The sequence below is a fragment of the Staurois parvus genome, unplaced genomic scaffold (assembly GCF_062004578.1).
Source record: "Staurois parvus isolate SC_StPar_1 unplaced genomic scaffold, SC_StPar_1.0 ptg000719l, whole genome shotgun sequence".
Taxonomy (NCBI): Eukaryota; Metazoa; Chordata; class Amphibia; order Anura; family Ranidae; genus Staurois; species Staurois parvus.
In genome coordinates this window covers 2,587,197-2,614,131 of record NW_028318515.1, presented here as the reverse complement: position 1 = coordinate 2,614,131, position 26,935 = coordinate 2,587,197, and the positions used below count along the sequence as shown (strand labels likewise).

The following is a 26,935-nucleotide window of genomic DNA, read 5'->3' as shown; positions in this document are numbered from 1 at the left end:
TTAAACTTTTCCACAACTTTATCCCTGACCTTTCTGGTGTGTTCTTTGGCCTTCATGATGCTGTTTGTTCACTACTGTTCCTTAACAAATTTACTCTTACTAATTAGGTGGCTTCTTGAGTCAATTGGTTCCACTAGATTTTAGTTAGGGGTATCAGAGTAAAGGGGGCTGAATACAAATGCATGCCACACTTTTCAGATATTTTTGTAAAAAATATTGAAAACCATTTATCACTTTCCTTCCACCTCACAATTGTGTGCCACTTTGTGTTGGTCTATCACATAAAATCCCAATAAAAAAACATTAATGGTTTTGGTTGCAACATGAAAAAATGCAGAAAATTTCAAGGGGTATGAATACTTTTTTAAGACACTGTATCTATATGCCAAGTTGATTGTTTACTGTGCATTGGGGGTGGTTCCTGTTAAAGTTCAAGAGGCTCTCTCCCATTTGTCCTATTTCATTATATATACATTGCATGACTGCAACACTGGTTTCAGTGTTTAAAGGGCTGCTTTAAGTTCTGAAATGTCTCTCTTTTTGTATGTGACCATTAAATAACCTTGAACTGAACTTGCTATGTGCTGGTGTTTCTGAGGTATCTGGATGTTTCTGAGGAAGCTGCCTGTTCACTGCAGGCACTCGCGTAAAGCCCAACTCCAGGAATTATACAAAATCCACCCTTGGAGTGGGGCCCCCCAACTCTGCAGTGGTTAACTTCTCATTCAGTCTAGGGGTAGAAGAATAAGGAATAATACTTGCCTTCCCCGATCCAGCAGGGTCCCTCCAGAGCTGTGACCAGTCCCATGAAGCCTCCTTTCAAGGTGTTTCTGGCTGTGGTCACACTCCTACCTTTTCTATGTACCATAGAAAACATTGTATGTGATGACTCTAAAACACGGCCCCAGTCTGGAGCACCAGGGGGCAGTGGTTGGAAGAGAGTGCTATAGTCAACCAGAGCAGGGTTTGGCAAGTAATGCAACCCTTTCAGCTTCCCCTAGACCGAATGAGCATTTAACCCTTACAGTGCAGGAAGCCCTCCTGCAAGGGTAGATTTTGTCTAATTCCTGAAGTTGGGATTTAACTTTGGTCATTGTACCTTTTGGCGTGCACCGTGTTTTCTGAAATTTCTTACATTTCAGCCAGTCAGAAACGGTTGTTTTTTTTCACTTAAAGCTTCGATTATCAATCATGTTTGTTGAGGTGTTGAATCTTATGAAAAAAAAGAGGCCATGTATTGTTATCCTAAGTGAAGGTTTGCATCTTTTATCTTTGTGGCGGAGTACTTTTGTTCAGGTAATGCAATATGATTGTAGGCTTGTACCATCCATTCAATACTAATGGCTTTTTCCACATTAAGAGTGTCATTTAGAGATCAAGGCTGGACTGTGTTTTCTGCATACAGTATAACAGTACAAAGCCTTGCAGTGCCAGTATCAAGGTTTCTTAATGTGTAAGAAGTGGGTTTTACAAAGATATATCTTTGGTCTTGTTTGGAACAGGAAGTAATTTATTGGATCTTTAAATAAATATAGCACTTGTATCTTGTTGGATTCACATTCAGGAAATCCATGCAAGCCTTTAGAGTGCTTTTTAACAGTGAAAATAATGTTCCTGCCATAAAGTAAGCAAGTGGGTTTCAGTTATTAAAAAATATATAAAGGAATGTGCTAAATACCAAATCACATGAAAATGCAGATAAATACATAAATAAAATAAAAAATATATTTATAAATGTCTGTAAGTCCTATATAAGTCCAAACACCAAAATAAGTGATTAAAAAATCTCTTAAACAAGAAAAAACACTGTGTAGCAAAATCCACCACCGAATGAAATGGGTAAACTCACCAGAGCTATTTGCTGATCAAATTATAAATCGGCAAAAATAGCAATTGCTCTGGGAGCGATGATCTGTTGGAGTATCCAGGAGCAATAGACTGGAACAGCCTTAACTGCAAGTGGTCATCATGCCTTCATAACTTGGGAAATGCTCGGGGAATCAAAGAAGAGTATCATGGTGCAGTATATTAAAACAAAGATAATTTTTATTGTAGCCTTAAATATGCACTCACAAGAAAGGTGTCCAACCAACACCAGCAATAACAGCAATATCAGTCTCAAAAAGCTAAAGCAAGGACGAGCCTCGCTCACCGCGATCACAGCCGACAGTCTCGAGGAGCGTCCTGACGTCCCATCCACTAAGCCCCGCCCTACGCGTTTCATCATCCGACGTCTTCAAGGGGCGGCATGGATGACAGACGTCGAATACCAACATATATACACACTAAATCTGCATTGCTGCAACCAATCGATAAGCAGCATTCTGGTGACACAATACCGCTCAATCTCTGCAGATATATCCATTATTGAGACAAATAACATATTAAATAGCCAATAAAAAATATGAAAAAAAAAAGAAAATATTCACATAAATAAAACAATGAAATACAATCAATATAAAATAATCTAAAAAAACTTCAAAAAATAATAAAACATATATAATCACTATATGACCCCCTATTATTTAAAGGGCCAGTATAATTAATAATGTCAAATAATATAAACAACCAATAAACATATAATATCTGCTGATGCATATTCCAATAAAAAAATTATTAAATGATATTGTATCGGTCTGTAATAATCAACTAGGGGACCACATGCTGTTAAGTGGCCACCCTAAATAATAATATCAATTTGTATGGAAGACCAGAAAATCAATCTTAATCTTCCAATTGAAATAAATCATTATTGTATACGAACAGGATGGTCTACAAATTTACCATCAACAAAGGAAGAAAATTCTTTCAACAAAATTGGCCAATATTTTTTAAAAATACCTTCAATATCTTCATATTGCGTATTGTAATCAGTAATAAAAGCTGTATGTTCCAAACTTTTCCTATCTTTTTTGTATGATAAGAGAGAGTCCCTATCCTTAATATTAATCAACTCCCTTTCTGATTCCAAAAAAGGCCTATCAAAACCCTTTTCTATGAATCTATTAATCAATACATTAGTCTGATCCATAAAATCACTCTGTATGCTAAAATTTCTTTTAATCCTCGTAAATTGACTTCTCGGGGTAGAAAACAGCCATCTAGGATGGTGTCCACTTGATTTTGGGATGTAGCTATTTTTATCTATATCCTTAAAAAAGGTCTTAGTCAAAACATATCCATTAGATTTAAACAATGTCAAATCCAAGAAATTAACTGTTTTAGGGTCACTAGTAACTGTAAACCATAATCCATAATTATTGTTATTAATAAATTCTGTGACTCTATCAAGATCTATTTCTGAGCCATCCCAAATCATGACAATATCATCAATATAACGCCTATACAATTTCATTTCTGGCCATTTGTCAAATATACATTCTTCTTCCCATTTGTCTAAAACCAAATTAGCCACACCGGGAGCATACTTCGCTCCCATAGCAACTCCTCTACACTGCTGGAAAAAAGTATCCTTATACCAAACAAAATTATTCAACATAGCGAACTCCAAGATCTCTATATTAAATTGTCTTTGAACCTTTTTTAATTTTGACTTTTATTTTAATGCCCACTTCACCGCTTTAATACCATCCTTCTGGTTAATACTGGTGTATAAAGATTCTACATCAATGGTAACTAAAAGACAGTCACCAATGTCACCTACTGTTTTTAGAGTGTTAATAAGTTCACCACTGTCTCTTAAAAAAGATCGATTAGTTTTCACTATGGTCTGTAGAAAAAAATCTACATATTCTCCAATGCGGGCAAAAATGGAATTAATCACGCTAACAATAGGCCTTCCAGGGTGATTGAATTTATCTTTATGTAACTTTGGCAGATAATAGTCGGAATTCTAGGTTCTTTTATATACAAATATCTAGCCTCTTTATCATTTAGGACTCCCAAATCCTTACCTTTCTTAATTATTTGTTTTAAACGATGTTTCAATTTTTTAGTTGGATTGGATGCCAATATTTTATAGGTGTCTTTAATATTCAACAGTCTTTCCATTTCTTTTTCATAATCACTTTTATTTAAAATGACGATACTTCCTCCTTTATCTCCACTTCTAATAATAATATGTTTCCTATTTTCTAAATCTTTAATCCCTTGTATAATATCAACTGGGGTATAGTCTTTCTTTTTAACAATATTTTTTACATCAGCTTCAACCATTTTCTTGAAGACCTCCAAAAACTCATTTCCCGCATTGTTAGAATTAAAAGTAGAAGAGTTTCTAAGCAGACTATGTTCATAAATACGTGATGGTTGTTTAATATTGACACTTTTATCTTTATTCAATTCAAAAAACTTTTTAATATTCAATTTTCTCACAAATTTTTGAATATCGATAAAAACATCGAACTTTTTCAAGTTTGACCTAGGTACATATTTCAATCCTAAATCTAAAACTTTTAATTCACATTCTGTTAAAATGACATTGCTTAAATTGAAAGTACCATCACTTATGGTTCTCTTTTCCTTTTCTTTTCGCTTTAAAAAATTATCTTTGTTTTAATATACTGCACCATGATACTCTTCTTTGATTCCCTGAGCATTTCTCAAGTTATGAAGGCATGATGACCACTTGCAGTTAAGGCTGTTCCATGTGTGCGGATTTGGCTGATTGCAGTCTATTGCTCCTGGATACTCCAACAGATCATCGCTTCCAGAGCAATTGCTATTTTTGCTGATTTATAATTTGATCAGCAAATAGCTCTGGTGAGTTTACCCATTTCATTCAGTGGTGGATTTTGCTACACGGTGTTTTTTCTTGTTTAAGAGATTTTTTAATCACTTATTTTGGTGTTTGGACATATATATGAATTACGAACATTTATAAATATATTTTTTATTTTATTTATGTATTTATCTGCATTTTCATGTGATTTGGTATTTAGCGCATTCCTTTATATATTTTGTCACTTACCTTTTCTTTGGTTAGGTTTGCAGCTTTATATATAATTTATTGGTGCTGTGTCTAAATATTTTACACTTTGGGTTTCAGTTATTACCTTGTTCAACGTTAAGTGGTGCCAATGTGACCACCTAGCAAGGGATGGTGGCAGTGTTGTTTGAAATCCATAGGAACTCTGAAAATATCAGCAGCCATTCAGATGTTCTATTACTACTGGAACTTGATGTTCTAGAACTATTTGGAACCTGGCTGCAGTGAATTCAACAGAATTTATGTATGTCCAGCCAAACGTTTTGGGAAGGAGTAGGAAAGGAATAGAACCGATGTCAAGCTTTTATTGCTATCCAGGTCTCTGTTAGAGCAAATTCCACGTCACTTTCTGTCCTGCTCACAACTGTTTCACCAGTCAAGAGGTGAGGAAAAATATCCAGTAGTGACAAAGACAAAAATAAAGCTGATGAGTTCCAGCCTTACTATACTGAAAAAAAAATGTGTTTCAGTTGTGCTCTTATTGGAGGTTTTCCCTCGCTTCCTACCTGGTGAACACTTTGTAATGGAACCCCAGATATCTGTAAAAACCCAAAACGGGTCCCACCCTATCTAAATGTAATGAAGAATGATGTCTTGGTCTTCGCGTTGGCCATTCAGAGGAAGCTTTGTGTTCATTCTGTTATGCGCACACAGCAGGCACATCTAGTAGGAAAGGTAATAGTTTGGACCAGCTTGCTCGAAACAGACTGTTTAATCTCCACTAAAAGCTGGAGATAGTCTTTAAAGTATAATTCCGGCTAATACCTACCTAGTCTTAAAATTGTCCCCTCTTCTCCTAACACTTATGCTAACTTGTGTAAAAAGATGTACACTACACAGGTGTATAAAATCAAGCACCTAGGCATGCAAACTGCTTCTACAAACATTTGTGAAAGAATGGGTCGCTCTCAGGAGCTCAGTGAATTCAATGTCCATCCGTGAAATTTCCTTGCTACTAAATATTCCTCAGTCAACTGTTAGTGGTATTATAACAAAGTAGAAGCAACTGGGAACAACAGCAACTCAACCACGAAGCGGTAGGCAAAATAAAATGATAGAGCAGGTTCAGTGCATGCTGAAGCGCACATTGCACAGAAGTCGCCAACTGTTTGCAGAGTCAATAGCTAAAGATCTTCAAACTTCATGTGGCCTTCAGATTGGAACAACAACAGTGTGTAGAGAGCTTCATGGAATGGGTTTCCATGGCCAAGCAGCTGCATCCAAGCCTTACATCACCAAGTGCAATGCAAAGCGTTGAATGCAGTAGTGTAAAGCACACCACCACTGGACTCTAGAGCAATGGAGACGTGTTCTCTGGAGTGACAAATCACACTTCTCTGTCTGGCAATCTGATGGACATGTCTGGTTTTGGCATTTGCCAAGAGAATGGTACTTGACTGACTGCATTGTGCCAAGTGCAAAGTTTGGTAAAGGGAGGATTATGGTGTGGGGTGGTCTTTCAGGGGTTGGGCTTGGCCCCTTAGTTTCAGTGAAGGGAACTCTTAAAGCGGAGTTCCGGCTGCAAAAAAAAAAAAAAAAAATATTCAGCAGCTACAAAAACTGTAGCTGCTGACTTTTCAAGTCCTGACCTCAACCCAATAGAACACCTTTGGGATGGTTTAGAGTGGAGACTGCGAGCCAGGCCTTCTCGTCCGATATCAGTGCCTGACCTCCCAAATGCACTTCTGGAAGAATGGTCAAACATTCCCATAGATACACTCCTAAACCTTGTGGACAGCCTTCCCAGAAGAGTTGAAGCTGTTATAGCTGCAAAGAGCGGGCCAACTCAATATTGAACCCTACGGACTAAGACTGGGGTGCCATTAAAGTTAATGTGCGTGTAAAGGCAGGCGTCCCAATACTTTTGGCAATAGAGTATATATACTTACTTATTTTCAGACCCCTCCAGTGTAGTCATGTGGTCTGCCCTGTGTCGGCTAGCAAAGCCTGGAACGGTGACGTCATTCATAGGCTTCAATGACCCATCCGTTATGTGTGAAAATCCCAGCACATCAGCAGTTTTTTAATTACTCAGATCAGCCTGTCTGGCACCAACAACCATGCCACATTCAAAGTCACTTAAATTCCCTTTCTTCTCCATTTTGATGTTTGATTTGAACTTCACCAAGTTGTCTTCACCACATCTAGATTCCTAAATGAATTGAGTTGCTGCCATGTGATTGGCTGATTAGCAATTTGTGTTACCAAGCAATTGAACAGGTGTACCTAATAAAATGGCCGGTGAGTGTACATCTTACTTACACAGGTTAGTTAACATAGGTGTTCGGAGGGGGGATGGGACAGTTTTATGACTTGTTAGATGTAAGCTGGAATTCAACTTTAAGGGTTCTACCCACTCCCCAGATGGACCATTTGTCTGTCCAAAGGTGTTTCCTTTGCTCCTCCATCCAGAGTAGAGACACCATAAGTCAGAAAGTACTGTTACTGACTAGATCATCATTTGAAAAATAAAGGAAAAAAATGAAAAATAAACCAAATGCATTCCCGTATTTAAGGATTCGGGCTAATTCAGACAGCAGATTAGTGCTGTTTTGCGTTTTGGATCCGTGTAGCTGCTCCTGCTGCAAGTCATACTTTGGACAGACAAATGGTCAATCTGGGGAGTGGGTAGAACCCGTAAAGTTGAATTCCAGCTTACATCTAACTAGCCGGAAAACTGTCCCCTCCCCCCTCCTAACACCTATGCTAACTAAGCTGTGTGCATCCACTTTTATGGGCTGCCTGCACACAGCTCCAAAGTGGATGCACACGAATCTTCCAGCATCTCTGCACAGAGGACGGCACTAATCTGCCATCTGAATCAGTAAACTGAAATATATAAAATGTTTTTTTTATTCCTTTTTCTCTTTTCCAAGATGCATTACATGGACTTTTGAGGTTAGCACATTTACAATGTTTTCTGGTTAATATAAGTCCACTAAATATTGTGTGGAATTACACCATAAATAGTGGTACTGTCTACATTCTGGATCACCTTTTTGATCATTGTAATTGCAATCTGATTAGGTGAAAAGTGTCTACATTTGTGAACTGTGCTCTTCAGAAACTTGGCAACACAATGTGCTTTTTTCTTTTTAAGCGAATGTGACTTTGATTTGTTTTATTACAATCAATGAAAGGCTCACTTTGTTGAGATCATAACTACATTTATGCATTTTATGCTCTTTATGCTGTAAACATGTACAAGTGCTACACCTAAAAAAACATGCACAGAACTTTACAATGCCCATAGTATTGTGTTTATTCTGATTTTAAGATATTTTCTAGGCTGATGTTGTACAAAAATGCCCCATGTAAATGTTTCTGGTATCCTGTACAAGTGACTGGCTTAAGAATATTCTCAGAGCCCGCTCCAAACAGAATCGTGTCTTGTTCTGCGCGATGTTCTAGAGAACAGATGACTTGTGATATGTGATGAGTAATACAGCACCTCCAAGAAATCTGCAGTCTGCTGAAGGGATCACAGCTTTGGCAAGATCTCTCTTAGACAAACATCATGACGAGTAGAATAAACAGTGACAGCTCACAGGAAAGTGCTGCTGGCTTCTATCTAGTTCTAAAGTGAACTCTGCGAGGTGGAAAGCTCACCCTTGTGCCAATCTCCCAAACTTTTAGAATGGATCTGAAGCAATACTGTTCATCAGTGAATGTACTGGAGCTTCAGGTTTTATTTATGTGTTGAAATGCTGAAAGTCTTTCAATATTTCCAACAAATTTGGTATGGGAATGCAAGGAGAACAGTCAGGTTTTAATGTGCCAAGTTTTGGCCACCTTCAATCCATGTTTCATGTAGACCATTACAACCAGATTAAGCAAGCGTCTTACACTTGTTCTGTATGCACTGCAGTCTCTTGATTTCTAATTATTATCACCTACCCATGAACTACCATTGTTGTGGGCAAAGAGAGAGGGTATTCGGGTCTTCCAGGAGACCTATACAAGTGTAGCTAGTATGACAGCCAAGGTGCAAAAGGTCAGGAGAAGGGAAGGGTAGATTTATGTAAGAATTAACCTGTGTTCCTAAGCAGTTTAAATGTCAGATTTTCATGTTAGACAAGAGGGAACAAAAAGTACATTTCCATTTTGCAAGAATTGAGAATACTGTTTGGAACCCCCAGCACTGAAAAATACTTCTTAGCTCTCTTTGTTTATTCGGGGGCTAGGAAGCATACTATACATACTATGTTATAGACCCTTTCTAATACAGTTATAACTACCGTATTTTTCGCTCCATAAGACGCACCTGACCATAAGACGCACCTAGGTTTTAGAGGCAGAAAACAGGAAAAAAAAAATTCTGAACTAATGGACTGCAGACATAGTACAGAGATGACCAGAGACTGCGGACAGCACAGGGATGACCAGAGACTGCGGACAGCACAGAGATGACCAGAGACTGCGGACAGTACAGGGATGACCAGAGACTGCGGACAGCACAGAGATGACCAGAGACTGTGGACAGCACAGAGATGACCAGAGACTGCGGACAGCACAGGGATGACCAGAGACTGTGGACAGCACAGAGATGACCAGAGACTGCGGACAGCACAGAGATGACCAGAGACTGCGGACAGCACAGGGATGACCAGAGACTGCGGACAGCACAGGGATGACCAGAGACTGCGGACAGCACAGGGATGACCAGAGACTGCGGACAGCACAGGGATGACCAGAGACTGCGGACAGCACAGGGATGACCAGAGACTGCGGACAGCACAGGGATGACCAGAGACTGCGGACAGCACAGGGATGACCAGAGACTGCGGACAGCACAGGGATGACCAGAGACTGCGGACAGCACAGGGATGACCAGAGACTGCGGACAGTACAGATGACTGCTGACCTTTGGGGAGGTGGGGAGCGGGTACCTGAATTTGACAGGTACCCGCTCTTACTTCTGCAGAGTTTTTGTTTGATCTTACCTGTTCCTCGATCCAGCTGCGCGCTGTCTTCCCGGCTTCTGTAATGGCGCTCGGCATGACAGCCGGGTGCCCAGTGTGCATGACCGAGAAGCACTTGCGCTTTGTGATTGGTCCGGCGGCTTCTGGGATCTGTCATGTGTCCCAGGTACCGCCTTACCATTCACAAAAAGCACCGCTTCTTGCGCATGCGCACTTGGCACCCGGCTGTCATGCTACAGAAGCTGGGAAGACAGCGCGCCGCTGGATAGAGGAACAGGTAAGATCAAAGAACAAAGAAGTAAGAGCGGGTACCTGTCCAATTCAGGTACCCGCTCCCCACCTCCCCAAAGGTCAGCAGTCCTCTCCATAAGGTCCCGCTGCAGAGCTGAGCGGCCGGCCCGGTATTCTGCACGGCGGCGGTGGAAATACCGGACCGGCCGCTCTATATTCGCTCCATAAGACGCACTGACATTTTCCTCCCTTTTTTGGGGGGAAAAAAGTGCGTCTTATGGAGCGAAAAATACGGTATATAGGCACCATAGCTACGTTTGGTTAATTTCATAAATGAGTAAAAGGTTTTGTCATGTGACCATGCATCTCTTCTTCCTGATAGTGGGTGGTGGCGTTGCAGGACACTGTGCAGACATACTGTATATTATGTAGTCTCTTCAGCCTGAGGCAAGTAGGGGGCTGTGATTGCAAGGTGTGGTGGCAGAACAAACTGCGTAATACAGAAATGTTGTGTGTCCACACCGTGTCATTTACTTCTGAATGGCCAAATCAGGAAAATTGACCACGCTAACATAGATCAGCTTCTGTGCTTTGTGTGGTCAGATTAGAACTAGGAAGAAAGGTGAGTAGTAGGATCAACCAGGTACTTCAGATGGAATAAGTACATGAAAATGACAGAAACTATGATTTAGAAAATACACATAATGTTTGTGAACCCACATCGTAAAAAGGATTTAGAGCAACATAACCTATAACCCTCTTTGTGTTGTGTTGTGTTGAAAACTAGATTTGAACACTGTATGTCCTAACAAGGGGGTAAAGTATAACTAAAGGTAAAAGTTTTTTTTATAAGGTGGAATGGGGGGGGGTCTAGAACACCTGTCAAATTTTTATTGCTGTCTGTGCCCGTTAGCGACATTCACCCTCTTTGTCCTGTTTACTGTTATCCCTGAAAGTGAAAGAAAATCCTCAATGGGACACAGATGGCAAAAAATGTACATGGTTATAATTCTCCATTACTCTATATAAAATAAAAAAAGTTTGCCTTTATCTTCCTTTAAAGATTTAGAAGTTGGGCCTTTATATTGTATGTTTAAGATAAATTCCAAGTATGGTTTTTTTTTTTTTTTTTTTTTTCCCAGACATCACGTCCCACCTCTCCACCTCATTCAATTAAAGAATGCTTTGTGTTCATTGAGAAAAATGCAAGGTGTTCTCTGAACGGTACTGCATAACATGGAATCCCGAAGACAGTGAGGATCACTGTAGTAGCCACAGCTACTGCAGTGATTCCCCACTTCCACAGGGTTTGGCCAGGTATGGAATATATAGATTTACATTGGTCCAAGATGGAGCAATTTAACTGGGCAAAAAAAAAACCAACATACCTGGAGTTAAGCTTTAATAATGCCAAGCAAAAGCCGAACCTTAAGCCCCTTACAGGCCAATTATTGGCCGGTTCAATTGAAACCAGCTGACATTCGGGACATGTGTATTCCCGCCTGTCCGACAGAAGCCGGCCGAACAGACAGCTTCTGTCAAACGGGCATGCTGGAAAACCAGCATCCAATAGGCATCCAATCAGCATTGACTGGTGTGTTCTGATGGGGGATGGGGGGGGGGCGCAGTTCCCCTGTCAGAACACAATACCTCAGCGGGGAGATCACTGTACTAACATCGGTTAATTGGTACAGCAAGCTTCTCCCAAGTTCCTCAGGTTTTTTTCGTTCAGCCCCCTGGGTTGCACAAAAAAAAACTGATAGTGGGTATCCAGTATAAGCTTTTCTCTTGGGACAGACTCACCCTGAACTTATTCAGCAATGTTTGCAGTCTGCCATGACATCTTTTCCTAACAATGTAAAAGGTAGGATTCATTTCCTTATTTATTTTCGGTATGCTGTGTGAATGGGAATGCATACTGGAAATACGCTTTACCAGTTTCACAGTATACCTGGTGTCTTCTTTTTGTAAGGCTTCCTGGGTCTAACAGATGAGGTCCAACAAAAGGTAATCCTTACATTATTAGCCACTTCTAGCATAGCCACAGATAGGGGTGTATCTAACAAGATCAAGGCTTTCCTTTCGCCCATATATTTGATGAAACAAATAAGGACCTTTTCTGCTCTGTGCAGAACATATTTATATTACCCGTGCCACTTGCTAGAAGAATTTTAGGATGACTCAAGTTTGTTTCTTTGGCATAGCACATATCACCCTCTGCTTGCCTTGACCTGTCCAATGTCGTACAGCAGTAAGTCTGTTGTAAACACAAATGTAAGATGGGACTGAAGAGAGCGTGTTGCAGCGGGTGAGTAGGATGTGTTGGTGTATGTGCCAGGATCTGCTGCTCATGTAACATTTTAAATCCCAGTATTGTTTGAAAGAATGGTCTGTAATAAGGATGGCTGCACCTGGCTCCTAACAGAATTACTATGTGTGGCAGTTTTAATGTATTTTATATTTTGAAATGCTAAAAAACCTCTTCAAAAGGTGGCTTTCACAGGGTCAGAAATTTTTAGAACCTGCTAAATTTGGGTGGTGTACACTCTTTCAAAGCAGCATCCATTAGGGGGTAAATAGAATATTGTGTGTGTATGTATGTGTGTGTGTGTATGTATGTGTGTGTGTGTGTGTATATATATATATATATATATATATATATATATATATAAAATATGAGTACATGTTTTGTTATATTTTGCTAATAAAAACATATCAAAGATATATTTTGGTCAGGCATAAATATTTGGCACAAAAACAAACATGAGGCTATATCCTATCGAGTGTGCATGTCACCCTGGCATTCGTGTTGTACATCTGGTGGCCCCACTCAAAAAATCCCTATGGCTGCCAATATACTGTAGTTGATATTTAATAACTCTGAATTTGAGCCTGTACAGATGCAGGTCAGGGGAATCTTTATTTTTAGTGTGCGCTGCCCTCTATAGAATATCTTCATGGCTGGAGGGATGGCTAGCTAGATATAGGGGTAGATTTAGTAAAATTGGAGCACTCAGAATCTGGTGCAGCTCTGCATGGTGGCCAATTAGCTTCTAACTTCTGCTTGTTCAATTAAACTTTGGCAATAAAACCTGGCAGCTTTCTGTGCAGATTTAAACCAGATTTTGCACTCCCCAGTTTTAGTAAATAAACCCCACTGTTTTCTACACTTTATCACCAACAGTTTTTGATTCATGTTTTACAAACTGCAGTGGACTTTAGTTCAACATTTGGTGTTAGCTTTGGGCAAGTGGAACCTCTTTATACTGTTTGTATACTCATTGAGAAAATGTCCCTTTTACTTTCTGTAGTGTTACTGGGAGAGAAAGTGAGAAGAATCTTTCTGAAACATGGCATTAAAATAATACTTTTTCTTAATTGTACACTACAGGAAACCAGATTGGAGTCTTAGCCCTGGTTCAGACTGGATGCGACTTGGTATGCAATTTGCATGCCCTGCAACTTGAAAATTGCATGCTAAGTCGCACCCTATTGTCCGCATTTTGGTCAGAGCCACACCGATTTCAAAAGTAGTACAGACACTACTTTTGGTGCGATTTGCATAGACATCTGTATCAGATGTCTTGCAAATCGCACCTGAAATCGGCATCTCACCTGACTTTGAAATCAAAGTCGGGCTTGATGTGAACAGGGGCTAAGATCATGAATAATACAGTTGCCTTCAGGTGATTGGACGCTGGCAAACAAAACCACTATAAGCAGCCCTAATATATTCCCTCACACTCTCAGCAAGCCTTAGGGCTCATGTACACTGCAGCTGATAAACTCAAGTTCAGGATCTGTTCAGCATTTTTTTCAGCAGCCCCTGAACTCTCCCTAATGTTTTCCTATGTGTCCATGTACACATCTTTGTTTACAGTCGTTTACAGGCATTTGAGTTTACTGTCGTTTATTTGAACGCAGAAAACTTGCGTTCAGCAGTCGATTTTATCAGCGTTTCAAACGCAAATCGCGTTTATAAACACTTGCGTCTGAAAATGTTTTTTAACTCTTCCAGTTCCCTATGCTGTCCAGAGCCTTTTTTCATCATGAAAAATGCATGCAAAGCGTTTTCAAGGTACTCAGATGGACAATACACTGCGCACAGGATGTTCCTACCAAGCTTGTCACACATTGTTATGATCAAGTCACACCGCAGACCTCTCCCACCCTTGGAAACAAAAGATATGTTAATGACCATTCTCACCTCAAATTCCTCATGAAGACCCCCTGCCAGATGGCCTTAATGACTCACTCCACCAGACACCTTTCCCACCCTTGGAAACAAAATAAATATTAATGAGCAACTCACACCTAAGCTCATTTCAACACATACTGCTGTCCCTGCTTCTACTCTCTGTATTTCTCTGAAACATTCTGGGCATTTGGGAGGTTCTCCTGTTCTTATCTTTAAAAAACGCTTCTAAACGCACATAAACACGTTATACAAACGCAGCTAAACATACTTTTTTAACCTACATTTTCCAGCAGTCGGTTTCCATCGTTTAGAAGTGTCTCGTGTACATGGGGCCTTAGTTTTTTTTTGCTAGTGTCCCTTAAACCATTAATCATTGGGTTTAGTTATACTTTAACTGTGGGGAACACAAGTACAAACAGAAAGTAGCTGAATTAATGCTGATACTGATCTTATCAATGACATCAGGAATCTTGGGAGATTTTGTAATTTTTGTTTTATTTTTTAGTTAGTATGTGGGACGTTATAGTTTGTTTAGTTACAATGTGGGAATGGCCTCTGACCAAAATATAGCGGATAATCTATCATAGAACGTCTGGTTAAAGAGCATTTCCTCTTTGATTGTTCAATCATGTTGTAGCACTCTTGATTTTGCGTGCTCATGTGCAAAACCACGTTAATCTGGAAGTAAACAAATTCATAATAATGTACAGAACAGATTCAACGAACGTTCGTCTTCACTAGCTCAAATGTACATTCATCTAGCAGCACACAGTACATTTGCAAGAACAGGTTGCCATTGACTACAGTAATGTAAAAAATAAGTGAACACAAAGTAAAGATGAGAAATAGCTTTTAGAGCCCATTCACACTTGTGCCACTTGTCATGCATCAAAGTTGCACTGTAAAGTCGCAATGAAAATCGCACAATTTTGAAGTCGCACAAGTGTGATTGGAGCCTTAGCAAACTTTATTGCAACAAAAATCTTTTTTTTTTTCTCCAAATAACAATTGAAAGTGCAATTTTTTTGTCTCCATTCCCATAATAGTGACAAGGGTGCATATTGAGCAAGATTTGTCCACAACGAGCGCACGTTACACGACACAAAAGCGGTCATACACGGAAGGGACGTCGAAAGGTCAATTTTATTTCATCATTTCCTTTCTAATGTGACCAAATCGAACAATAAACCGATTAACTTATGTCCATTGAACGATTTATCTTTTGAAATTTGGTGGCTACAAGATTGTAGTATCTTTAGCCCTGCTGAACATTGTTTCGTTTTTCGAAAGAGCTAGCAGACGATTTCTCGCATAGTGTATGGGCAGCATTATGGTGTGATGAGTGAATGAAGTTAATGCTTATTATTTAAATAGGTTTATTATAGAAGAAGTTGTAGAATAATGTGAACTGATGGGGAGGTCTAAACAAATATTTGTAGAGGTTTCAGAAGTATATTTACAGCTGGGATTGTTATGAGTGTTTTTGTGTCCCTTATATAGTCTGAGAAAAAAAGGCGTGTTGTAGGCCTGTGTCATCGAATCAGTGAAGGGTGCTGAATACACTTGAATAACCCCTTCAGCACAAAAGAGACAGCTTCAATATGTTAAATCACAATCAGAGTGAGAGAGAAGAGGGCAAAGATTGTGAGGTTGGAGGAAGAATGACAAAAAGTGAGAGAGTAGGAAGTCTGGTGCCAAGATTGCCGCACCCTTTGACAACCTGGGTCTGTGCCACACATTTCTGCCATTAGCACTCTGTCTAGAGGTCACATTCAGACAAGATGAGCCTGCAGGTCAGGCAGGAGAGCGATTAGCACTCGTTTTGTGACTCCTCCACATAGCAACAGTATCAGTCTCCCAGCTGGCAGGAGCTGCGCATCTGCAGTGCTGTTATCTACTCGTTTAGTGGTTATATTCAGATTTTCGTTGGCAGCAACGGATATTGAGAATAAAAATTGCATCAGCCCCCATCCTGGCAAGCTGCTGCAGGAGACAGGTAAGCGCAAGCAGCGTGAGACGAATGAAGCGTGTTCAAAAGTTGGGTGAGTTTCAGTTTCCTAGTCCAGGAGATTTGTAGCACAGATAGGGTTGAAAAGCTCAGAAAAACATAAGATGGCTTTGTAAGCAAAAGTGCTGTATATACTGGAGGTTGTCAGAGTTAATATTGTAGAGAGTCCCAAGAAGATGGACGTGGACTGGGTTAAATGCTTAGTGTTTGGATGGAAAAGAGAGAGATGAACAAGCTTTGGTCTTTTGTCCCAGAGATGAAAAATATGATGAGAGAGAGAGACTTCTGTGCAGACAGAGCGGTGAAGGAGGAGGGAGAGGAGAATCAGCCGAGAGAAAAGCAGATTAAAAGCCCCAGAGGACAGAACATGTGTCCCTGACAACTTCTGGGCATCCATCAGTAGGTTTCAATGACAGTGACCTGGTTTCACATCCAACTCGATAGCGGATGCTTACTTCGGCTCGCATCAGTGAGAAGCTCAGATTATTAAAAGAAAAAAAAGAAAGTAGAAGATCTTGCTGTTACTTGGGCCAACACACTGCGGAAGAGTTACTTTAGAAACATTAAACCTTTATAGACGGCCTCTGCAAGAACGACTGTGCCTAATGGTGATGGCTGGAAATTGTTTTTCTTAAACTTTTAAAATCCTCCATCCTATTAAATAGTTCTGAGGGATGGAATGCAGTTTGAATCCTGTGGATCGTATCTGAGAAGTCAGTCCTGTAGTCAAGGAATGTAATCCTATTATTGCTCGCGATGTTTTGGTGTTCTGGCCATGGAAAGGGTTAACTGTAAACTTTCCAAGTGTCTTTTTGCAAGCTGTCTATGCTAGAGAAGAGTTGGCAAAAGTAAGTTTCACAGTTTTTACTTCTATTATGGTGGCTTTACATTTCTATATGATGCAGTGTCTGTAGCTGTTTTACAAATTTCTGTTTAGAATATCTGTGACTGTTCTACTGATATATATATATATTATTATTATTATACAGGATTTATATAGCACCAACAGTTTGCTCAGCGCTTTACAATATAATGAGAGACAATACATCAACCATACAGTTCAGAACAAGAGGGATAGGAGGGCCCTACTTCTTGGAGCTTTTGGAGCTTACAATCTATATATATATATATATATATATATATATATATATATAGATAGATAGATAGATAGAGATATAGATATAATTTTTTTTTGCATTCTGTTAATGTTTTAGAAATTGTTTCAAAAATGCCATTTTTCGATTATATAATATACTAAATTTATAGAGCTAAATATTTATCTAAGCTCATGAATGCAGCACTTAACAGAGAAGCAGTAAAAAAAAGTAAGAATATAGAAATAGGTAAAATATTGTGGATATAAAGAAAAATAAGGAATTTAGATTTTTTTTTACACTGGGTTTTATTTAATTCATAATTAGTTCAGACAATTCTGAATATTATCTCACAGTCACTGCCAACATTCAACCCTGCAGTTGATAATGATGGCTGGAGAATTAGAGGTTGGATGTGTCTGACTTTGTGGAGCAGTACAGGCAGTACTTATTAAAGACTTGAGGATAAATGAAGCAGTGTGTCATTCTGTTCTAGAGTTGGTAAGTTAAGAATTGATGACATTTTCTAAAAATATGTTTACTGCTAATGCGTTTCTTTGGCAACCAAAATATAGCGGATAATCTATCATAGAACGTCTGGTTAAAGAGCATTTCCTCTTTGATTGTTCAATCATGTTGTAGCACTCTTAACAGGTCTCTATGCTATTTACTTGATGAACGTATTTGTGTTGTTTGTGATTGGCAAACATACAGTTCCAGATTTATACATTTTAAAGCATTGGTGGAGGGCTAGGTGTTGCAGCAGCCATAGATGTGACTGGGCCCTTGTTTCAAGGGGGAAAATGAGAACAAACCTGCAAAACCACATTTACTGAAGGGCGCACCAAATAAAGAGGTGCTCTCAGATGAGTAGAGCACAGTGACTTTTCCTAGTGTATCTCCTGTGCTTTATCATGTGTCCTCACAGATCACTTTACCAAGTGTTGGGAATGCATGGAGCAGTTTCCCTGTGCACCTCTGTTGTGGATTGTCTGACAGCACCTTACCTCAAGGTTAAGTACTGGAAAGCTATCAAGCACCACTTAGAACTGCAAGTAGCAGGAAGTTCCAAATGTTTGTAGCTATGTCACCGATGTAAATAGTTTGCTACGTCATACTTGCTCACCTTTGTGATGGATTGACTAACACAGAATAACTTTTGCTGGTTTCAGTTAGTCATCTGTTACTCTGTGAAGAAAAGACCTGGGTGAACAAATGTACCTTAGGGACCATATATTGAAAACTAAAAGGAAAAGTTCAGGTTTACATACACTTTAAAGGATTCCAGTACTGGGAGGAGTGTGCAAGTTGCTGTTGTTGAATTTTCTGAAAATACTAGCTGCCGAACTTTCTCTATCCTTTATACTTTTAGTCACTGGCCCACAAGAGGGAATTCTGTGTGGCCCAAGAACTTTGGCTGTTGGGGCACATTGACAACTATCATGGTTTTACAATATAGCATTGAAATGTGAAAGAAGAAGTGCTGAAGACTTACTTTAGGATTTAGCACTGGAACTGTAGACGGTGAACTGCCCCTGGATCAAAAGAGATAGATGCCAAAGGACTTTTATTAGACAGCTGAAGGAACAGGGGCCAATATAAGGCATCAAGAATTTCCATGACCTTGTTTATTCTTATGTTCCGGATGACCCAAAGAAGCAACTGGAGCTGAGTGAATGCATTTGCCTAAGAGAACTGCCAAGGATAAGTGATAACATATGCCCTCATGGCCCCTTCTCAAGGACTGAGATAGGAGAACCAGAAAACCTAAGCATTGGTTGTCAAAGCAAACAGATGTACCTGAAAAGGGTCTGATAACCAAGTACGTAACAATTTTGACTACTTCAAATTATATCTGCCAAGAAAGATGGCTAAAACAAATTGAAAAGTAAAGAGCGGAAGGAGGCTGATGATTTTTCTGCCTAAGGCAAGGTTTCCAAAGATTGACCAAGAAAAGAGGGACTTGTGGTTTCTTGACGATTCACATACCCCAATATTGTGCTGTTTTCTAATCAGGAAGTTATCGAGATGAGAAATTATTTTGATGGACCAAAATAAAAGTTGCAATGACCTGTGCCATCACCTTGAAATGTGATTACTGGAGAAGAGGACAAGCCAAAGAGTAGGGCATTAAACTGAAAATGTATAGGCCCCTCTCCCAGCATGGCTGATGGCTGTACATCGAAAAAGCTTCTGTTGAGAAGGGTAGGTCAGTACAGTGTTCAGCATAAGTGAATACACCATTTTTGAAGAGTAAAATTTTAATACATATCTCAATGAACACAAGAACAATTTCCAATATTTTGACAACTCATTATAGAACATTTGTTTAGCTCATTACATAAGTAGATTAATAATATAACTTCGATTACAAAATCTTAAGTTTTACTCAAATTAGTTGATGCAAAAATGTATACACCCCACAACAAAAACTACTACATCTAGTATTTTCTATGACCTCCATGATTTGTAAGGACAGCACCAAGTCTTCTAGGCATGGAATGAACAAGTTGGCGACATATTGCAACATCTATCTTTTTACATTCAAGAACAACCTCTTTTAGAGCCTGGATGTTGGATGGAGAGTGATGCTCAAATTGTTTCTTCAGAATTCCCCATAGGTGTTCAATTGGGTTCAGATCAGGAGACATACATGGTCACTGAATCACTTTCACCCTGTTCTTCAGAAATGCAACAGTAGCCTAGTTGTGTGTTTTAGATGTTGTCATGTTGGAAAAGTACACGACGACCAAGGGCACAGAGTGATGGTAGCATCTTCTCTTTCAATATAGAGCAGTATATCTGTGAATTCATGATACCATCAATGAAATGCAGCTCCCCAACACCAGCAGCACACATGCAGCCCCACTGAAGGACACTGCCACCACCATGTTTCACTGTAGGTACCATGCATTTTTCTTTCTACTCTTCACCGTTGTGACGCAATACAGTTGTGAATCCATTCAAGAACATTTATCTTGGTCTGAATTACCAAGAGTGAAAAGACTGAAAAAAGATGTTTTAAATGCCCAAGTAGATCACAGCCACGAAAGTTTCTATTGACACACACTTATCTATCATCCTTGTCCTTTTTCCTGGTACTTTCAAGACTTTTTTTATAATCCTCACAACACTGAGAATTTGGATGGTCAGTTGATATTGATAAAAAAAACACAAAGAAGACACACAACCTCTAAAAGATTGGGTAATTTGAGTGACCAACCAACACATGTAGGCAGTAACAAGACATAAATCGTCAGACAGAATTGGAAAAGGTAGCAGTGACTCCTATGTCCAAGAAGATCTCGGCTGTAAGAAAAGCAGAGGCAGAAAGTAAACCATACATTAGCAGTGTACTTAACCTTTGTAGCTGCAGCTGTCTCATTTGCAGAAATACTGCAGGACTAGAAACCTTCAGAGAAGTATTATAACATATCATTGCATGTCAACGCTCAGTTGCCTCTCTGGTTAAGCTGGCCATCCCTTGCTCGAAATTTGGCTAGTTAAGCAGGGACCATCTATGACTGTTGGAAAATTTGTGTTTGATCAGCGCATGCAGCCAATTGGCTCCAGTGCTGAACAGTGTATTCTGGCAGCAGAGTAATCCCGCTGTCAGAATACAGTAGCGCAGCAGGGAGGATTCCCTCATCCACTTCAAATGTATGGATGGTGGAGTCCATTGTTTCCATGCCAGCGCATGGAAGGATGGAGTGAAGGGCAGCTCTAAACAAGGAAGGGCCACCCATCCACCCCCTGTCAAAGGGTTGCATACCCACCTCAGACAGTGCATATACACACAGGTGGAAAAAAAGAAGGGAGGCCACAGCCACACATACTTGTGCTGATGCAGTTCAAACCAAGACAAATAATAATGGTTCCAACAACAGTATAGTGCAGCAGTAATAGCAAAAAAACAACAGTATGTCGTAAACCCATTATGTGGCAGGTTCTGCTGCCTTTTATAAGCCCCTTACAGGTTAAAAAAAAAAATAATAATTTATGGCCACCTTAAGAGTGTACCTTTTAGGCAATTATTCAGTGTCAGAGCTCAATAACACCAAGTGTGCTGAGTTGCAGTATTCTGCATTGATCAATGTAGAGTCAGCACAAGGACTCTGTCTCCATGTGTTCTGTTCACACCATACCTATTTTGCATAAAATGCAGCATAACATATGATAACCTACATAAACGTAAAACCCACCTCCAGGAAACGTTTTAAATATATCGCATATAGTAGGACTGTGCCCGCGTTGCAAGGGTCAAGGGCTTGTTTTGTCTAAGGGAGAAGAGGAGCGCTTTTACTTACCCGATTCTATGCTTCCCTGGCAGGTGGCACTGTTTTGTCCATGCTGCAGTGGTGGACTATCCCTTGATATCCTCATGTCAAATTATTTATTTCAGGTACTTGTATAGCGCCGTCCATTTATGCAGTGCTTTTACATATATATTGTACATTCACATCAGTCCCTAACCCTCAAGGGGCGTATAATTTAAAGTCCCTAACTCACATTCATACATACACATACTAGGGGCAATTTAGACAGGAGCCAATGAACCTACCAGCATGTCTTTGGAGTGTGGGAGGAAACCGGAGTACTCACGCAGGCACAGGGAGAACATGCAAACTCCAGGCAGGTGGTGCCGTGGTTGAGAATCGAACCTACGACCCTAGTACTGCCAGGCGGAAGTGCTAACCATTTAGCCACTGTGCTGCCCAAAAGCAATGGACCTTTTGGGATTTTGTTCAGCCTTGCACTACAGTTTTCTTGTTTGTACTTTCATATAGTATATTTTCCATGGTGTGTGGGTTAATGCTTTTGAGCTGAATTCATTACTTATCTGAATTCAGACTAAGCTCTGGTTCGCACTTCTCCTTTTTGGAAGCATTTCGAACTGCATTGATTTGCATGAAATAGGAATAAAATGAGTTCCAATGGAGGACTTTTGCATCTTTGCAGTTCAGACGCAGTGCGTTTTGAAAAAAGGTAATGTATGTCTTTGGAGTGGAGCGATCCAATTTTGAGCTCCTTGGAGTTGAATTGAAATCACTTGGGAAATGCTTATCTGTTCAGATGTAATGCGATTCCAGTGCGTTTTCCCTGTGTTACCTATTAGCTTTCCAGGGAGGGAGTAAAAGAGAGAGATCCTAAATCGCAGCTGCATACAAAACGCATTGGTATTCTATGCTGAATTACACTGCAGCTGTTTGCTGAATCACACTTCAAAATTGATGTAACATGCATCACTTTAGTCTGAACCTAGTCTAAATGCATTAATTTATCATAGGAACCCACAGCCGTTCTGATTTCATACAGAAGGTTGAGCACATCATAATACAAAGATATCCTCCATTACTAGAAAAAAAGCATACAGGTGGCGCAAACACCTAGTGCATTATCCAAGGTTTATTTGAAATATAAAAAAAGGACAAAAAGCATACTCACAAACATAGCATGTATGTAAAGCCTATAAGACCAAGGATGTGGCCACACAAATGGCAGAGTGTCCAACTGACAATGCGATCAGCTGCTGACGTGTTTTGGGGACAAATCCCTTTCCTCAGAGCTCTGAGGAAAGGAATTAATCCCCGAAATGCGTCAGAGCCAACCGCATTGTCAGAAGCCGACCGCATTGTCAGAAGCCGACCGCATTGTCAGAAGCCGACCGTATTGTCAGCCAGACACTCTGCCATTTGTGTGGCTATCTCCATGGTCTTACAGGCTTTACATGCATGCTATGTTTGTGAGTATGTTTTTTTTATTCTTTTTTTGTATTTCAAATAAACTTTGGATAATGCACTAGGTGTTTGCACCACCTGTATGCTTTTTTTCTAGTTGTTGATTACCACATCTGAGAAGGGCTGCATCTCTGAATCGCTATCTATAGGCTTCTTTTTGTTCTGGTTCCCCCGGCCTTCCTTTGGCATTAATTCCCTGGAGCGCTGGAGAGTATACACTGTTATCCTCCATTACTGTAAATTCAGCCCCCAAAAGGGGTCCATAATTGACCTATAAAGATGATAGGTAAGTTAATTGTCAAAAAAATATTACCAATATAATGGATAATAATTTTTCTTATGTGCTCAAAAGGGGGTTTTAGAAAAAGTTGTAAAAAATGCAATGTGACTAAGTGAACTTAAGGAAATATTTACTTTAGGCAGATTTGACAGTGACTGTACAATGACGAACTTATACTGGAGAATTTGGGCCAGTAATTCTTATACAGCCTGACTCAGCTTGCACTGCACATATCCTTCATGGTAGGCCTGAGATGTAATAATTCAAGGTGCTAGATAGCCAGTGTAACTAAGACGTTACCGCTCACAAGTCAGTTTATGTACGATTTGTAAACAGATATTTTAAGCCAGAGCAAGAAAATAATCAACTTTGAAATTGCAAATTAAACCTAATCGCTAAAACTTGGTATAAGCTTTAGCATGTTAACATCATTCCAAAAGTCCTTTCTATTTAAATCTGCAGCATTCATGAAGGTCCATGTTTAGTCTTTTCCTGATATCCTGTAGCACTGACAACGCTCTGTTGGGGTCTACCAGTTGTGTCTCTACATTGTCACTGGAAACCTTAGATTGTACACTCCTTGAGGGTTAGGGACTGATGTGAATGTACAATATATATGTAAAGCGCTGTGTAAATTGATGGCGCTATATAAGTACCTGAAATAATAAGTAGAGATGAGCGAATCGAACATGGCGAAGTGGAATTCGTTTCGAATATCAGGAAAAATTCGATTCGCGTCGAATCCGAAAATTAGCAAACTTCGGATGCACGAATCGAATTTTCCCAAAAATGGCGGCGACATGTGTGGCGACGGAGCGGGGATCTCTGGGAAGGCGCGCAGACAAGGCGCGCTGACCCATAATGCATTCATTCATGACATGTGATCGCATTAGCCAATCAGCAGCCAGCCAGCCAGCACTGTGTAATGGTGGAGCTATAAATTGCGGCCATCTTACAATTCTCCATTAGCCTCCGGTCATTCAAGAGAGACAGACCTGTCTGTATTAGGGACAGAGTTAGGGCCAGAGAGACTTTAGGGCCACAGAATCGTTACTTAGGGACACAGAATCGTTACTTAGGGACACAGAATCGTTACTCAGGGACACAGAATCGTTACTCAGGGACACAGAATCGTTACTCAGGGACACAGAATCGTTACTCAGGGGCACAGAATTGTTACTGAGGGACACAGAATTGTTACTGAGGGACACAGAATTGCTACTGAGGGACACAGAACTGTTACTCAGGGACACAGAACTGTTACTCAGGGACACAGAACTGTTACTCAGGGACACAGAATTGTTACTCAGGGACACAGAATCGTTACTCAGGGACAGACACAGAATCGTTACTCAGGGACACAGAATCGTTACTCAGGGACACAGAATCGTTACTCAGGGACACAGAATCGTTACTCAGGGACACAGAATTGTACTCAGGGACACCGAATTGTTACTCAGGGACACCGAATTGTTACTCAGGGACACCGAATTGTTACTCAGGGACACCGAATTGTCACTCAGGGACACAGAATTGTCACTCAGGGACACAGAATCGTTACTCAGGGACACAGAATCGTTACACAGGGACACAGAATCGTTACTGAGGGACACAGAATCGTTACTGAGGGACACAGAATCGTTACTGAGGGACACAGAATCGTTACTGAGGGACACAGAATTGTTACTCAGGGACACAGAATTGTTACTCGGACAGACACAGAATTGTTACTCGGACAGACACAGAATTGTTACTCAGGGACACAGAATTGTTACTGAGGGACACAGAATTGTTACTCAGGGACACAGAATCGTTGAATTAAAGAGTATGTCAGACAACACGCAGAGGAGTGGCAGAGGAGGCAATGTTTCAGGAGCGAGCAGACGTGGCAGCAGAGGAAGGGGTCGAGGCAGCACTAGTCGCAGCCAGAGGCCAGTGCTCCCGGTGTCATCCAGCGGTCGTGTCTCCACCGACAACCCTGCCGTCATCGATTGGTTGGCTCGGTCGTCTTCCTCTTCCCAGGTCACCTCTGACACCTACAGCCAACGGTCGGTGGGTACGTCAGACACAACCGTTAGTTGGCATGGCCCGGGAGCAAGCCCACTGAAATCACGTGTCCTCTACCTGCCCCTGTCCTTTGGTGTTCCCTCACCAAGCGAAGTATCGCATGCTGTGGGCTCAGCCCCACTGTACAGTGAGGAAGAGCTAACAGAGGGCGGTCAGGAACGGGGGGAGACATCCGCCTCTTCAGCAGCCAGGCGAAGAAGTACTGGCGAGGAGAGTGGCTCGGTAGCCGGTCTAGAGACAGGTCTGTCTCCTGACCCACATGCAGCCGAGGGGGCTAGTAGTGAGGCGGAGACCCTAATTGATGATGATGAGGCTGATCGCACTTGGCAGCCTCGTCGTCATCAGGCTATTGCTTCCGCATCATCAGGAGAAGAGGGTGGCAGCTTGGCAGCGAGCAAAACAGTCGGTGGGTTGCCTAGGAGGCAGCAGGGTCGCAGCAGTGTCAGTGGAGGCAAACGGCCACGGAGTAGAGCACCAGCTCCACTGCAGCCTACCACCACGGCCAGTAGTGGTGCTGGTGTGCACGGAGGAAGTAGCAGTCAGCCAGTGAGGAGTAGCGGGGGCAAAGTTTCCTACTCGGCGGTGTGGCAATTTTTCATCAAGCCGCCCGAGGAAGTAAACGTAGCCGTATGTCGACTATGTGGCCAGATAGTCAAGCGTGGCCAGGGGGCCCTTGTTGGGACTACAGCGTTGCGTCAGCATATGCAGCGTCGCCATTCGGTGGCCTGGGAAAACCGTGATAAAGATATGGCGGTTCTGCCTGCCCCAGCCCCCGCTCCATCACCCGCTCCGTTACTTGCTCCGTCACCCGACGTCAATCGCCCTCTATCAGCCAGTCAAGGCTCCAACACCTCTGCTGAGGGGAGTTGTCGCTCGTTGGCATCTTCCGCTCGTTCAGATGCTCCTTCTCCTGCTACTCCTCTTCACGGATTCCGTCAGCAGTCTTTCTTGGAATCCGTTTCCAAGAGACAACAGTTTGCGAGCACGCACCCGACGGTGCAGAAGCTGAATGTCCTCCTGTCCAAGTTGCTGGTGCTGCAGTCCCTCCCTTTCCAAGTGGTGGACTCAGCACCTTTCCGAGAAATGATGGCTTGTGCCGAGCCGTGGTGGAGAGTGCCAAGCCGGCATTTCTTCGCCAAAAAGGCAGTGCCAGCCCTGCATTCACATGTAGAAGAGATGGTGGGCCAGTCTTTGAGCATGTCGGTCTCTGCCAAGTGCACGGCAGCGCCGACGTGTGGAGCTGTAACTACGGTCAGGGACAGTACATGTCATTTACGGCCCACTGGGTGAACGTGGTGCCGGCACAGCCGCACCAGCAACTTGGACAGGTCACGCCGCTTTTGCCTCCACGTTTGCACGTCCTTGGTCCAGCAAAGATGTCCGCCTCTACCACCTCTTCTTCCGCCGTGTCCTCAGCCGCCACCCCCGTGCCAAGTCCCATTACCCGAC

At 41.2% G+C, this 26,935-nt stretch overlaps 1 protein-coding gene across 21 annotated transcripts in view; it reads left to right on the top strand.

Annotated features, from left to right (window-relative positions):
• Nucleotides 1-26,935, top strand: part of NCOR2 (nuclear receptor corepressor 2) — a 708,717-nt gene that overhangs the window by 528,885 nt on the left and 152,897 nt on the right. For 13 of the 21 annotated variants that reach the window (XM_089653690.1, XM_089653689.1, XM_089653691.1 and 10 more), the window contains one exon: nucleotides 15,346-15,435. The exons of the other annotated variants lie outside the window; for them this stretch is intronic. In XM_089653690.1, coding sequence (XP_089509816.1) covers nucleotides 15,346-15,435 — 90 coding nt within the window. The remainder of the gene's footprint in view (nucleotides 1-15,345; nucleotides 15,436-26,935) is intronic. 21 annotated transcript variants of the gene reach the window in all.